The sequence below is a fragment of the Engraulis encrasicolus genome, chromosome 21 (assembly GCF_034702125.1).
Source record: "Engraulis encrasicolus isolate BLACKSEA-1 chromosome 21, IST_EnEncr_1.0, whole genome shotgun sequence".
Classification (NCBI taxonomy): Eukaryota; Metazoa; Chordata; class Actinopteri; order Clupeiformes; family Engraulidae; genus Engraulis; species Engraulis encrasicolus.
In genome coordinates, this window is record NC_085877.1 from 10811121 (window position 1) to 10828620 (window position 17500).

A 17500-nucleotide genomic window follows, 5' to 3' on the forward strand; every position below is an offset into this window, starting at 1 on the left:
TCTAACAATGTTTTTTTTTCCCATTTGTTAAGCGCTTTGAGTTACATGCTTTGTATGACACAGTGCTATACAAATACAATTATTATTATTATTATTATTATTACCGGACCTCGTGGATTTATCGCGTTTTGCAACGCAATCGCCTCTCTATCGGAGCAGGAACATCTGTGTCAAAGACAGTCCGCTGACTTCTAGGTGAAAATCGATACAATTTCTGCAAGTTTCTGACAAATCAAGGAGCACAAACTCGAATCACAGAGCACAACTTGACACTATCATACACAACATGGATGAAGTACCCTCACGTTTGATATCCTCGTGGGCCGAAGTGTCTCAGAAAAGGGGGTAAAGAAAGACCGTGAACTGACACACACACTTAGTGGTGTCGGCGTGCTGTGGAGACGGAACAAAGTTGCCTTGCTCCCTCGGTCCTCCAAACGCAAAACAATGCTGTGACAGGGCACAACGCGTCTGTCATTTTAGCAGCGTTTCTCCGCTGCGCAATGTTTCAATGGTGCAAAGTGAAACGGACTCAAACACAGTTGAAATGTTCATTTAAAATACAAGATGCGTTGTATATATTTGGGTGTGTTTCCATGGGCATATAGCCATGTTTGGGGTTCGGGTTTGTATAGCCTACCGTCTCAGTTTAAAAACAGAAATGTTTGCTTGGTACACATGCTTTAAAAACATGAGAACAAAAGACGCAACACTGGTGAATGAATGTTGTCCTGACTACAGGGCAACATGGCGCTTTATCACTGTTATCACTGCTTCTTCTTCTTTTTCTTCTTGTGTTTTTATGGCGGTTGGCAAACCAGCATAGATGGTGCATTACCAGTACCACCTCTGGACACCTTTTCACTGCTTCTCAGATGCTCGTTTATAAAACCATGCTGTCTTCGAGCAGTAGCCTACCACGCACCAGTTATCAGAATGCAGATTCCATGAATAGAATAACCTTTCAAAAATGTGCGACGTTTAGTCCGGTGCAACGTATATATGTTTTTTTCAACTTAATTTTTTGGCTGATGCGACTTAAACTCCGGAGCGACGTATAGTAAAAAAAATACGGTATATGATGACTGTCCAACACATTGTGTGTGTGTGTGTGTGTGTGTGTGTGTGTGTGTGTGTGTGTGTGTGTGTGTGTGTGTGTGTGTGTGTGTGTGTGTGTGTCCGAGCAGTAAGGTCTCTTATCATGACTGATTGTCTGGGTATGTGTGTGTTTGCTCTCTGTGTGTGGGACACAATACGGCAAGGGTTCCTTCCAGCAGCATGTGTTTATTCTGGATTAATGTGTGTGTGTGTGTGTGTGTGTGTGTGTGTGTGTGTGTGTGTGTGTGTGTGTGTGTGTGTGTGTGTGTGTGTGTGTGTGTGTGTGTGTGTGTGTGTGCGTGCGTCTATGTGAGAGACACAGAGAGAGAACCAGCCAGTAATTATTTTGGCAATGTGCATGTATGTGACCGTCATTGTCAGCTTGTTTTCCTTCCATTGGTAACTGTTCTGTGTGTGTGTGTGTGTTCTTGTTAATGCTACCATTGGTAATAGTCCTGTGTGAATGTGTGTGTGTGTGTGTGTGTGTGTGTGTGTGTGTGTGTGTGTGTGTGTGTGTGTGTGTGTGTGTGTGTGCGCGTGTGTGTATGTGTATGTGTGCGTGTGTGTTGCTATTGCTACCGTCGGTAATGGTCCTGGCGATGTGTAGGAAGCACAGCAGGAGTCCCTTGACCTCGTAATGTCCCAAGCATCCTCCAGGGGGCACCACTCCAACAGTGCTCATAGTGGAGCCACGACGACTTATCTGGAGATGAGCCATTACATTACATTACAATACCTTACTTTACATTCAAAAAATAAATTATATATAATATTATGAATATATATATAAAGAGATACTACAAAAACGTCATTGACCCAACTACTAGGTCAATAATATGATCGAATTAATAACAAAGGCCTTATTGGAAAAGAACACGAAATTTGTGAATACATGCCTAACTAATTGATGAATACATGCCTAATTTGTGAATACATGCCTAAATAATTGATGTTTCTTAAATGTTTTATACAGCATCCTTAGTCACTCATACAGATAGACTTGTTTTATTGTCTTATAAATGCAAGCTCTTATACAGGCAGTTAGGCATGTATTAGTCGCTATCATGAGCCTTAAAATGAAGTGTTACCAAATATAATACATGGCATTGCATTACATTACACCATATTAAACAGATACGTTTATCCTAGGTGCAGTGGTGGACAAAGTAAAAGTACAAGTATTTTTGTGGTGTAATTACAACAGTAGCACATGATATTACATAGCTGTTACACTGTTTACTCCATTGGAACTATCTATTGAGATAGACTGTGTTACTGAAAAACAATAAAAACCTAACAAGGACACACCACAAACTCAATCCAACCGGTGCAGAATCGGCTTATCGTAAGACAAGTACATTGGTCTACATTTTACTCAGATAAGTTACCTGTGTTGGAAAGAAACTGTGTTTCTTTTCTTTACTTTTACTTTTACTTTGTCCACCACTGCCCAGGTGACTTACACAGACAGCAAATTACAAACAGAAGACACAGGGATCACATTTAGAGGTAAAATGCCAATTTCGGGTTTTGAAAGTTAAACACAAATGTCCCGGGTTTAGAAAGCTGAAAAGCCTGCCAGACATGATCCAACCAACTCTGAAACAGCTGATTGTAATGAGTACTCAAAACAGGTAGGTGGGCCCAGCCGTGGCTCACTCGGCAGGGCACTCGAGTGCTACACCGGCGACCTGGCTTCGATTCCGGCCTGAGGTCATTTGCCGAGCCCTCCCCGTCTCTCTCCCCTCGCTAATTTCCTGTGGCTTTTCACTGTCTCTATCATACTCTTACTATCTTACTCTAGCTTCAGGCTCAGAGTCAGCTGTGAAGGAAACTATGGCAGGGTTATCACTTTTTGAACCATGGTTTTAATAACTCTGATTAATTTACATCACATTTAGACTTTGCAGACGCTTTTATCCAAAGTGACTTACAAAAAGACAGCTCTGATTAGTTGACAGTTATGCAGTAAAATCATTTACTATACCCATCTCGAAAGTAATCCTGGTAAAAAAAAGTTTCAAACTTTACTACCATTCCACGTCAATACCCAATAATAGCAAACGTCAACAACTATTGAGTGATTGATAGCTATAGCTCACTATGGTGTCAAAACTTACTCTTAACACTTTAGCAGCTAATTGATCACTTTGATACATTTTACATATTATGTTCTATATGATCAAGTGGCATTCCCAGGGCCATAAGTGGGGTAATATCAGGTTTAGGAAACTTCTCTCCACTTTGCATTGGGAAGTTCTTAGGCTCCAACTGGTCGGCTTAAAACCACTCCTCAGACGTTACCCCTTGTGTAACACTATGGCCAATATACACAATGTTGTAGAGTTCAGTTCAGAGTAGGTATGCCATATTAGTCCAAGGCGTTTATGGATCAGTACTGCAGAGTTAGGTTTGTTATGAAGAGAAGCTCTCTTGAGAGTTATCTTTGATCGCACTGTCAAAAAAAGCCTCACATCTGTCGGGAAGCAGTGGGAACTCTGCCTGGAAATTAAGCCAGTCAAGCGTTTTATTGGTGGCTTTGTTTTGGTTTCTAAGGGTCATACAGAAGCGAGTAGTTAACATCTTTGTTTTGGTTAATATATGGGTGAGGGGTAAGGGGTAGATGGGGAGGGGGGGTGTAGCAGGAAGTGGAAAGTCAGCAGTGTTCCTGAAAATTCCACTGTAGTGAGCCATCTTAGCAGTTGTTGTTGTTGATGTGTGTGTGTGTGTGTGTGTGTGTGTGTGTGTGTGTGTGTGTGTGTGTGTGTGTGTGTGTGTGTGTGTGTGTGTGTGTGTGTGTGTGTGTGTGTGTGTGTGTGTGTGTGTGTGTTTGTGTGTGTGTGCTCACCCCACTCAAACTCGCAGTGGAGCCACGCCGACCCATAATCTGAAGACAGGACAGACAAAGATGAACTCTGTGTGTGTGTGTGTGTGTGTGTGCGTGCGTGCGCGCGCGCGTGTGTGTGTGCGTGTGCGTGCGTGCGTCTGTGTGTGTGTGTGTGTGTGTGCGTGCGTGTACACGGATGCTCACCCCACTCAAACTGACAGTGGAACCACGTCGACCCATCTGAGGACAATACACAGGGATAAACTGTGTGTGTGTGTGTGTGTGTGTGTGTGTGTGTGTGTGTGTGTGTGTGTGTGTGTGTGTGTGTGTGTGTGTGTGTGTGTGTGTGTGTGTGTGTGTGTGTGAGTGTGTGTGTGTGTGTGTGTGTGTGTGTGTGTGTGTGTGTGTGTGTGTGTGTGTGTGTGTGTGTGTGTGTGTGTGTGTGTGTGTGTGAGTGTGTGTGTGTGTGCCCATCCCAGTAACATTAGTAGCCTACCAGTGCATTCATGATCACCACACAACATCAGAGTATACTGCACGTGTCTATTTCAATGTATGAAGACAAGGTATAAAGCATTTTGCAAAGCCATGATATGTCCAATACAAAAATGTCAATTTCTCAGTGTTCCAAAATGGATACATTTTGCAACAAAGCTCTTCATATCTTTGATCCAAAGAATCAAAACAATTGAAGACACTTGGTGCAATATACTGCTTTTATAGGTATGAGAAGGAGGTGATGAATGCAGTTCTTTTCCGTGAAATCTGATGCGTCTCACTGACACCCAAAGCCGTATTTGAAGAGGATAAAATGAACATGGATCTGAACGTCTAAAAAATTAATAGGGAGATACAGACGACATCCGTGTTGTACGGATTGCCATTTCATTTATATAGTACATAGGACCAGGATTCACCCAGTTTTCATTAGTGGTGTCAACAATAGCCGATTCTGCGATGCATCGCAATGTGGTTATGGACAAGTCAATAATCGATTCAGCAAAAGCTGTAATCGATGCAGCATAGTTTATCAGGTTTCAATTACTTTTGTGGGCATATCCAGAGCAAATGAACTTAAATGAAACCACTTCAAAGCACTGGAAACTGCAGGAGTGATAAACACAACAGCTCATAAAATGTTGTTCAGTATCTGACAGCTTGTATTGACTCTTGACTGATGAAAAATGTCCCTTGTTTTCAGTAGAAATGTAATGCATTACAATGCATCATAGAATCGGACTGAATCGATTTCAATCGAAACCTCCCAAATCATAATTGAATTGTAGTGTTCATTATTTACTTTGAGGGTGCTGTACCAAATGACAAAGTCAAATCAAACAAAAAAGAGATGCGCCTTGCATCAAGTGTTTTTTTTTATTGCCTATGTGCACAGGTGCGTCTTGGTGCCAGAACACATCTGTACAAATAGGCAATAAAAGGAGACAGTTGATGCAAGGTGCACATTAAAAAGAGATGCAAGGTTGATGAGTTGATGCAAGGTTGAGAGTTGATAGAAGGTGAGCCCTATTTACTTTGTATTTTATTTTATGTCCTGCTCTGGTTTCACCAGGGTGTCAACATCAGAGGCGCAGAGTACGTTTCTACGCCCTGATGAAGACCCAGTGAGGGTTGAGTGGTTTTACTCTTGTGACAATCCCTCAGATTACATGTGTTTTTTTTAAATAATAAGGACAATCCTTGTCGCCCTGTGGAGTTGCCTGAAGTTGCAAAACACTTTAAAATACGTTTTTTTTCCTTTGTTCTCCAGCATTGAAGAGGCTTTTTGGAGTTTGATCGCCTACTTCTGTAGAAAGTATTTTTTTTGTCAGGCCACCAACTATCTCAAGCATCCTTGATTGAATGCTGTGGCATCAAATGAGAGTCAAGCATGCCTGATTGACAGCTATGGCGGCCAATGGGAATCAAGCATCCGTGATTGACAGCTGTGATGTCCAATGAGAGCTTACCTCAGTGCTGTCAGATGTGTCCAGGTACAGAGAGCTTCTTGAGTCCTCCCTCCTGACAGAGTGGCCATTCTGAGACAGGAGACCTACACAGACACAGACACAGACACAGACACACACACACACACACACACACACATACACACACACACACACACACACACACAGATATATGTACAAAACCATACATCATACAGTGGACATACATACATACATTCTCCGTTGTGGTACCCAAGTGGTGGAACGGTCTCCCAGAGGCAGCAAGACTAAGCACATCTCTTGCAGCCTTCAAGAAACAACTAAAGACATTCCTCTTTCGAGAGAATCTACTAGACTAATGCTTGAACTGGCCTTGCCCCAGGGCAGACTCCTGACATGATGTTTAGTTTAGTTTAGTTTGTGTGTGTGTACTCGTTATTTACTCTTTATAAAAAATAAAAAATAACCCCTCTTTGCAACAGCACTTGTTGTTCTGTATATCTCCTCTGCACTTTGTATTTGCTTGTGATGTTGGCTTGATTATGTCCTCTTTTGAAAGTCGCTTTGGTTATAAAGCGTCTGCCAAATGCAATGTAATAATGTAATCCACAGACACACAAACTACATACATAATCATTTAACAGAATGCATATACATGGTCATTCACCGATGCGCGCACACGCACGCACGCACGCAGGCACGCATGCACGCACGCACACACAGACACACACAGACTGACACAGACTGACCGTGGTCCTTGTCGATGATCGCACTAATTCTTCTGCTGTCAGTTCCAGAAAGGGAGAGGTCTTCTCTTTGACCCTACGGAAATAACACATTGTTTATGTGTGTGTGTGTGTGTGTGTGTGTGTGTGTGTGTGTGTGTGTGTGTGTGTGTGTGTGTGTGTGTGTGTGTGTGTGCTTTTGGCCCTTAGGGACCTTGGGAAATGAAATCAGAATAAAAACATTATTGTATGTGTGTGCACTGTATCTTTGGTGTGTGTGTGTATAACAGTGACTGTGACATGGTGTGTGTGTGTGTGTGTGTGTGTGTGTGTGTGTGTGTGTGTGTGTGTGTGTGTGTGTGTGTGTGTGTGTGTGTGCGTGCGTGCGTGCGTGCGTGCGTGCGTGCGTGCGTGCGTGCGTGCGTGCGTGCGTACCCACCGGCAGTGTGTATCCGGGTGCAGGTGTGTGTTTGGGAGAGCTGAGTTGGGGGAGGCTCTGGTAGAGCAGCTCAAACAGAGGCAGGTACAACAGGAATATACGCGCCTGCTGATTCTAGAGACACACACACACACACACACACACACACACACACACACACACACACACGCATATGCACACACACACACACACGCATATGCACACACACACACACACACACACACACACACACACACACACACACACACACACACACACACACACACACACACACACACACACACACACACACACACACACACACACACACACACACACACACACACAGGAAAGAAAGAAAAAAACATTGTCATTATAGCTTACTTCATATTGAGGCTGAAAAGAGCAACAGTTGCACTGAGGTATTGTCACCGCCACAACAAAGACACACACACATGCACACACACACACACACACACACACACACACACACACACACACACACACACACACACACACACACACACACACACACACACACACACACACACACACACACACACACACACACACACACACACACACACAGTTTACCTTGCACGCGATGCACACATTACCTTGCACGTAGTGTGTTTGATGTTTAATGAGTTTTTTGAGTACTGCCGCAACACACACACACACACACACACAGTCCCAAACCACCTTGTATGCATTGCATCGATTGTCTAGCGTGCTTCAGTACTGCCACTGCCTTATTACACACACACACACACACACACACACACACACACACACACACACACACACACACACACACACACACACACACACACACACACACACACACACACACACACACACACACACACACACACAGTTTAATTTGGACGCATTGTTGTGGCCTTGTATGCGTTGTATCAAATGGTCCAGAACGCGGCGGCCCGTCTGGTGTTCACCCAAACCAAAAGGGTGCATGTCATGCCACGTTTTCGCACACCTGCATTGGCTGCTCGAATTACCGGTAAACACAAGGCCCTCCAGGGTGTTGTGTTCCTCCAGTACCAACCTTGCCCTCTACTCACACAAGGCGATCCCAGTCCAAACGGTTTTCTCTCATTGTCCCTCAATGGTGGAATAGGCTACCACTTGCTACAAGAGCAGGGTCATCCCTCTCAACCTTCAAGAAGTTAGTGAAGACTCATCTCTTCCCAGAGAGCTTCCCTGCATAACATAAGTAACTCTACTCACCTCGAATCATGGGTACCAACCTGCACTACATCTCATAGGTACTCCACTATTTTTCTGCTCTCCATCTGTTCTACACAGACTCGGACTGGCAATCTGTGATACCGGGCAAATGCCCGGTGGGCTGCCGTGGCCCTCACGCAATTTGGACCGGCCCCCTTGCGCTAATACCAGCCCTGTGTTTTAGATCAGTCGAAGTCGGTAATCCCGGACTACCAGAAACTCCATAATTAACTCTGAAGTACACAATGCATTTTGTAGTAAAGGGGTGCAGTATATATACCCCTTCCATGTAACACTCATCTTTGTGACGGTGGGCAGATGGCGTTAAAAATGTAAAGCAGTGCACGATGGGGTTGGAATCTGAGAGCACCTGTCTTCCTTCTGATAGGTTCATGGGAACGCGGATGTAATGTTTGCCGGCAGTGTTGCCAAATACGGCAAGATTGGGCTTCTTTGCATGACTGTCTGGGGTCAAAAAACATTAAAATAACATTTGGTGGGTTTCTCTGCAGATTTATGGCTAGACATCTATATAATTTATTTCAAATTGTGTGGGATTTAGTGCTTCAAGGCGGTTTTGAGCATTTGTTTTTGGGCTGGAAATGATGAGTCTCGTCTGGTCACCCTGTATAACTGCTGTGTGGGATTCATATTTATTTTCATATCGTCGCTCACCAGTCCCCAGACAATGGATAGCATAACACCTAAAGACGTGTCAAAAAGAGAAGAGGGACACGCACACGCACACTCACACACACACACACAGTGGCGTAACTATCGGTAAGCAGGGACTGCAGTTGCTTACGGGCCCACGACCTCTCAGGGGCGCCATCACGGACACCTGGTGGGCCCCCATCGGTATTGAAGCCTAGGACGTCAGAAAATTCCTCTGTAACCCTTTTGATTATCAGACATTGACCGGACCGTATTTATATCACAACACATGCCACATTCCAACATGATGGTGTGCCGTTTAAATACGACACCAGTGGCAAAGCCATGGTACTTTTAATACTGTGCTAGTAACTGCGTTTAATTGATTAGACGGTTCTTAAAAATACAGTCTTATAATGTTTCAAACCGCAATAAAGATCTTAAAAATATGATGTATTTGAGTCTTTTATTTTTTACATTACGACTTGGAATTATGGGTTATGGGTTATGATGAACCAATGATACAGTAATATGTTACGTAGCCTACGTAACGTGTGTGCAACGTGCAAGACGTCACATCACGTTAGACATACATAAATCATAATAACTAAACTTTAACTATGTGATTCCAAAAACGGAAACCGAAAGAGGAGCTGCTGGATAAACGGAAAAAAACTTCCGAAAATAAACTCCTTCTTTCAAAGAGCCGGAGAGGGAAAGGTGGACGTTGTTGCAACAATGAAGATTGCAACCAAGAAGAGAACTATGGACAGAGGGGGCTGTGGTCTATCTAGCCCTGGTTGTGCTAACAGCAGGGGGTCTGACTCTGACAGTGACAGCTCGTTTACAGAAGATGACAACCTGGCCGGTTCAACACCGAGGAGGGAGTACCCAACTGATATGGGACACTTCCCCCGACAGCCTTGATACAGACGTGAAACGGGAAAGAACAAGCAAAACAATGTTAGCACGCCACATATCCAGCTTGCTAGCTGCGTTGCGTGTGTTGAACTGTGGATTTAAGTAAAGTGGAATCATTGCGAGAAGCCCTGAGATCCAGACAGCGTTTTATGGAAAGGTAAGGACATGGTTGTTAATTTTGCCAGCCGTGGCATGCTGAGTTGCGTTTATTTTGCCTGGTGCGATTGTTGCCACAAGCCTCTCATGTTTTGAAGTCTGTATGGATAAAGGGTTATTGCGCACTATGTAGACGGACACGGATGTTGTTACATTCTTTTTTAAAAATTTCTGTGCCCGTGCTCGTCATGTTCTGCTTTTACATGTCTTTATGAAGAGTTTGCAAAATCTCTCTAAATGGCATTTCAATGCAGATATGCCAAAACGACAGTGGAGTAGGCTACTTGAAAATAGATTGGTTATTAATAATGCATTTGCGTGAATGTTTCACAGACATTTCAGACACAAGCTTAACCTGCAGCTAGTGTCAATGTATTTGAATGACTAGTACTGTGCATAGCAATGACTGCATATCTGTCTCAAAGACTAACAATTAGTCTCTTAAGATTAATTTTGGCAACAAAGGAGGACTAGTTTTAGTGGGTTCCTGGATTGGTCTGTCGCGTGTCTGTGTGGTCACTTTGCAGGTGTAAAGTGATAACGTTTAAAATACACTCAAATACACTGAGGTTTGGGCCATCTGATGTTTTTGGGGTTTATAATTACTGCCTATGTCTGCCGTCACCTACGTGTTTTCGTGGATGTGTAGCGGTATACCAAATGTGTTTTCATGGACATGCATGGTGCAACACCAGCATGTTTTTGTTTATGTGGTGATGTTCCGTTCAAGGGGCGCAGTCACCATTTTTCTGTGTGTGATGTGTGATCATACTATTGAGAAGTGCATAATTGTATGTTCTTGGCCGATTGATGGAACTGTCGCCCTATCCTGGACCTTTATCACGTGTTGTACTTTATATGGGGCCCACCTAGATAATGTTGCTTACGGGCCTATTGCTGTGTCGTTACGCCACTGCACACACACACACACACACACACACACACACACACACACACACACACACACACACACACACACACACACACACACACACACACACACAGTTTATTTTGCACACATTGTGGCGGTCTTCTAAAGTGTGTTTGGTATTTGTCTGTCACTGCCTCCTCGTCACACACACACACACACACACACACACACACACACACACACACACACACACACACACACACACACACACACACACACACACACACTGAGCCCCACACTACCTTGTATGCGTTGTAGCGGTCGTCCAGGGTGTGTTTGATGAGCAGGTTCTTCAGCACCGCCACTGCCAGCTGCCGTATCTCTGCCGCCCCCTTCAGGCCGTCCGCCACATGACGCAGCAGCAGCCCGATCAGGAAATGGTTACGGCAGTACTCCTCTGTCAAGCTCCACTCCAGACTCTGGTCTAATACACACACACACATATATATACGGTACAAAAGGACACACACACACACACACACACACACACACACACACACACACACACACACACACACACACACACATACAAACACACACAAATACAATATGCATACATATATATATATATATACTGTATATATGGCGTGTGTGTGTGTGTGCGTGTGCATGTGAAATGTTTGTTTTTCTGTCTCTGCCTCTCTCCCTCTTTCTCTGTCTTCCTCTCTCTCTCTCTCTCTCTCTCTCTCTCTCTCTCTCTCTCTCTCTCTCTCTCTCTCTCTCTCTCACACACACACACACACACACACACACACACACAGACACACACACACACACACACACACACACACACACACACACACACACACACACACACACACACACACACACACACACACACACACACACACACACACACACACACACACACACACACACACAGTGTGGGAGAGCGACAGCAGAGTGGTGTGTGGTCATGGGAATGCTTTGGAAAGCCATGCTGGAAGAGACAGCAGAAGACAGATATGGGCAGATCACACACACACTCTCTCTCTCTCTCTCACACACACACACGCTCACTCACTCACTCACACACATGGGTTGAGTCAGCGTGAGGAAGAGAAACAGAGAAGTGAGGAGTTAATGTTGCAAGGAGGGAGAACATATCCTGCTGGGTACACACATATACAGGCACGCAGCCATGCACGCACACCCACACCCACACCCACACCCACCCACACACACACTGAAACACAAACATACTGTAAGTAACACATAACACAACACTCAAACACACACGCACGCACACGCACACACACACACACGCACGCACGCACGCACACACACACACACACACACACACACACACACAGTGGACCATCCATTTTGGTAACACACACACACACACACACGCACGCACGCACGCACACGCACACACAAACTGGACTGAGTGTCCGTTGCGAGAGCAAGGAAATGTTGCAATTCCTCTCTGTACTGTCATTTTCTCGCCCGTGGCACGCATGGCACATCTGTCTTTCTGTGTGTCTGTGTGTGTGTGTGTGTGTGTGTGTGTGTGTGTGTGTGTGTGTGTGTGTGTGTGTGTGTGTGTGTGTGTGTGTGTGTGTGTGTGTGTGTGTGTGTGTGTGTGTGTGTGTGTATGTGTGTTTGCGTGTTGCCTAAACTTACTATGTGAGGGAGATGTTGAGAGAGATGTTGAAATTTTGTACGTAGTGTGTAGTGTGAGTAATGTGATGTCACACTTGGATTCTGAAAGATAACACACATTGTTTCCTTGTTTGTTATCACACCCGCACACACGCACGCACGCACGAACACGCGCGCACACACACACACACACACACTCCTCTCTGTCTACCTCTCCAATTCTTACTCTTGGCGTGTGTGTGAGGGTCTGTGTGTGTTTGTGTGTGTGTGCATGTGTGTGACCCCAGGTTTCTTGAGTAGAGCGTGATTGTGGCAAAGCTGTTTGAAGACAGAGCTGAGATGTGGTGTGTTTCAGAGAGTAAGACTAACACACTTTTCCAGAGTTGTATACAGCAGAAGTTATAGTACTCTTACAGATATAATTACAAATGTTGTGTATACTGTACACAGTATATATAAACGTAGTTCTGGAGGAATAAGAGAGTGACTGACAGCTTTCATTAGTTGCTCCCGCCTTCGCACAGACTTCAATCCCTCCGTCCGTCTTTCACCTGTCATGCGCTGTAGAGAAGGGGAGTAGAGTTGCCCCAGACCTTCTGGGGTAGTAAACTGGGGCTAATGAGCGCTACACCAAAGAGCCAGGCTCGTTGGCATGACAAGTCAGAACACACCCACAACCCTAGTGATGGTCACTCCATCACATGCGCGAAGGCCCGAATTGTCCCACCACCTCCCCTTACTCCTCCATGTCACTGGAACACCCAGCTACAAGTCCTCTATACACATAGAGGGTAGAAGCAGATCTCATCCTGCGAGATCTCTACTAACAAGATCCCGGGACCGAGGCCAGCTAACATGCCATACATGCCTACTGTACACCAAGCACTCGAGGGCAAACTCGTGAACGCTAGTGGTATGATGCTACGTGGTTTCAACTGTGTAATATCATACCACAAGTGTTGCAATTACATCTGTAAGAGTACTTCTACTTCTCATGTACACAACTCTGCACTATTCCAGTTAGAATGGACCCAAAGCATTCCACCCGGTGCTTAGACAGAGCTTAATCGCTGTAACTACAGCGATCTACAGAGAGGCAGAGGAGAACAACTATGCATAGAGCAATCTGGAAAGTAGAGCATGTCAACAGCATTCTAGAGAACTAAATGTCGAGAGCATTTCAGAGATACGAATGCAAACAGCCTTCTAGAGAACAGAATGCCAACTGCATTCTGCAGAACTGCGCGTCATGAGAGCAATCTAGAAAGAACATAATATCAACAGCGATCTAGGAAAAAACAGAATAGCAACAGCATTTTAGAGAACTGTGTGACTCTATGGCGTGTTTTGTACGTGTGTTTTGTGTGTGTACTCTACTTAACCCTGCACTAACGTACTTTAAAAAGAAAAAACACTGACCCTACTTAGCATCTGCACTTGTTGCTCTGTATCTCCTGTGCACTTTGTGTCTGCTAGTGATGTTGGCTATGACCTTGATTCTAGTCGCTTTGGTTAAAAAGTACCTGCCAAATGCAATGTAATGTAATGTAACTATGTCTAAAGCATCGAGTACTCTTAAGAGTGAGTGTTCTTCAGAGAGAGAGAGAGAGGGCAGTACACGGTGCTACACAATATCCATAAAATGCCCACAGAGGTCACGACTAAAGGTCCTCGTTACAAGATGGTGTTTTGTGAAGAGCCATGGCGTCACTATGCCAGATTGCATCAGAGAGGGTAGTGGAGAAAACATCTATGGGCGTAGGCAGAGCAGGATGCTGAGGTCTGGTGGCGTAACACACTAAAAGGGACAAAAGCTACAAAGAGTCGCTAGACTGCCTTGAAAGCAAGAGCGACACGAGTGATAGAAACAACAAGAGTATGAGCGTTTAAAGCTGAACGCAAGCATTCCGACATTCTAACTGGCTACAACAAACCGCATCATAACTCATAACATATGCTATTCGCTGACGTTCAACTACAAACTCTCCCTCTAGTCGCTCAAATGGCATCTTTCCGCCAAAATCTGCCGCTTTTGTCTTTTCTGTTGCTACCCCCTCCATAAAAAGTCAATTATTTCTGTTGCCGTTGATGCTGCACTCACTTTGGTGTGTTTGTGCGTGAAGGGTCACTGAATGCTGAGTGTGTATTAGGCGAGGGTGAGGCATGCATGAGGTGGGTGGTGAGTGGTGAAGGTGCACAGCTTGGGCAGGAAGTGACCAGTCTCCTGACGTCTGAGTGAGTGTGTTAGTGGAGTTAGTGTGACACGCAGCCCAGAGGAATATTCCAAGAAACTAGCTCAGTTGTAACACAGTTTAACTTAAAGAGGCTATGGTCATCTTGAGGTAGTGGTAAATCATCTAATAGAAGAGCCTGGAGCCCTCATTTTCTTGCATACATGGCACCTGTGGGCTATCTATTAGCAGGTTTATCACCTTCCGTAGCTCATCATAGCCATGTTTATCACTAAAGCATCTTCTTGGAGTACCCCCAGGTCATTTGAAATATGTGGGCAAATGTTAGGCGAGTCCTCCGTTCATGGGATAGGGGTTCGTGGGGGGGTGTTGGGAAGAGGTCAGGAGGAGGTCGGGAGGAGCTTGGGAGGAGGTCGGGAGGTGTGCGTGACATGGCGATGCCACCTACCTACGACGCCCAAACACTCCGCTGCATACGAAATCAAATCTGAGCACAGCCAACACAACAAAAACAAAACAACACAAGACAAGATAACAAACAACACACATACATACACATACACAGACACAAACAAAACAAAAACACAAAAAACACAGGCACACAAAGACAAACACAAGACAACAAGACAATGGGAGAAAAAGGGAGATGCAAACTATGAAGTGAGGTGAACTTAGAGGTGTGTAGTGAATACACATCATGCACATGTGCAGTTAACTCAAATGACAAACACACACACACACACACACACACACACACACACACACACACACACACACACACACACACACACACACACACACACACACACACATACAGGCCTCGATCAAGCTGTGAAGCATGTCAGATGACCCCCTCCCATGCATCTGCACTTAGTATGACAATACGGCTGACTGTTACAATGACATGAGGATGGACTGTACCACTTATGCAGGTCTGTGTGTCAGTGCAATTCTGTCTTTGTGTGTGTGTGTTTGTGTGGGTGAGAGAGCGAGAGAGAGAGAGAGAGAGAGAGAGAGAGAGCGGTGTGCATACGTCTATATGAGAGAGTGTGTGTGTGTGCGTGTGTGTGTGTGTGCATGAGTGTGTGTGTGTGTGTGTGTGTGTGTGTGTGTGTGTGTGTGTGTGTGTGTTGTACCCTGTACGCGCTGCAGCTTGGTGCGTCCGAAGGCCATGGGCAGGTTGAGAGGGATGTAGTGCTCATGGTTACACACTGTCAACAGGAAGTCAAACTTCAGCTCCGTCAGAACCTGCAGACACACACACACACACACACACACACACACACACACACACACACACACACACACACACACACACACACACACACACACACACACACACACACACACACACACACACACACACACACAGGGGTCACGGAGGTACTACAGGGGGTGGGGGGCTGGTGGCTTGGGGGACAATGTCATGGACAGAAGTTTGCATAAAAACTTGAATATACCTGTATGACCTTTTCATACATTGCTGTAACAATATTCCCTTTCATGGCTAATACATGTATTTACCTTTCTGTGGTTTAAAAAACATTGAAGTTAAGCAAAAAATGTGGGGTTTTTTTGCATTTGGAAAATGGTGGGGGGTTGCAAAAATATTCTTAGGCCCAAAACAAAAGGGGGTCCCAGCAGAAAAAGTTTGGGACCCACTATTTAGTCCAATAGGACATTGGCCAAAAATCCAAGATAAAAAGCTACAACTTTCAGTTTTAATTAAAACACACACACTCGCACATAAAAAACACACACACACGCACATGCACACGCGTGCGCACACACACACACTCAAGGAGAGTGCATGGGTTTATCTAAGGCCATGTTACATGGAAACCAAACAAATGAACAATAAATACACAATCATGTGTGTGTCTGTGTCTGTGTGTGTGTGTGTGTGTTTGTGCATGTGTTGTGATATGGATGAGTGAGTTAGAGTCCTAGGGAACATTTATATGCCAAATGCTATAAATCAACGTTCAGTGCAGCTGTTGGAGTGTCCTTAAAGTGGTAGTTCGCTATTTTAGACATTAAGCCCTGTTTGTGTGACTTCTGGGGTGAAGTAGAGATGTTCTCATCACAATTTTGACATTTGGTGCTGAACGGAGCATTTGGGTATCCAAGACTGCAGCCCCCCCACCTTTACATTGACTCCAATAGAGCACACAAGCAATCGATTATAAAATGGCATTAAACTTTTGTTTGAGAAGACATGGAACTCACCGTGTGGTCAGTGGTAGACAGCGATAAATTGACCCGAAAATTGCAGCGAAATATGCCTTCTAACTGTTGTTTAGCATTTGGCGGACCTATTTTTCCCCAGACGCCGTGGAATAGCAGTAGACATCCAGCCAGTAGGTAGCGATAGTGTGTTGTTTATGTAGACATCAAGGAGCGAGGTAGAACGGCTATCTTTGAGCGGGACTGGCTACAAAAACTACAGATTGCATACAAACCATAGATAGTAACGTAAACAAACGCACCCCCATTTCCGGTCGCGCGGAGTAATACTAGTCAAACCAATACAATCAATGAAGACGGACAATAATGAATATATCTTCTCTGGAAGCGTATTTCGCGGTGATTTTCGAGCCAACGTATCGCTGCCCACCTCTGACCACTCGGTGAGTTTCATGTCTCTGCAAACGAAAGTTTAATGCCATTTTATGATCGATTGCTTGAGTGCTTCATTGGAGTCAATGTAAAGGTGGGGGGGCTGCAGTCTTGAATACCCAAATGCTCCGTTCAGCACCAAATGTCAAAATTGTGATGAGAA

The 17500-nt window shown here is 44.7% G+C and overlaps 1 protein-coding gene across 2 annotated transcripts in view; it reads right to left on the reverse strand.

Annotated features, from left to right (window-relative positions):
* Positions 1-17500, reverse strand: part of dock11 (dedicator of cytokinesis 11) — a 151486-nt gene that overhangs the window by 66506 nt on the left and 67480 nt on the right. Inside the window, exons 30-36 of one of the 2 annotated variants that reach the window (XM_063187551.1) lie at positions 15855-15966; positions 15167-15205; positions 11164-11345; positions 7033-7146; positions 6618-6690; positions 5893-5975; positions 1678-1801 (exon numbers count right to left, since the gene is read on the reverse strand). In XM_063187551.1, the coding sequence (XP_063043621.1) occupies positions 1678-1801; positions 5893-5975; positions 6618-6690; positions 7033-7146; positions 11164-11345; positions 15167-15205; positions 15855-15966 (727 nt within the window). The remainder of the gene's footprint in view (positions 1-1677; positions 1802-5892; positions 5976-6617; positions 6691-7032; positions 7147-11163; positions 11346-15166; positions 15206-15854; positions 15967-17500) is intronic. The other variant, XM_063187552.1, reaches the window with a different exon arrangement.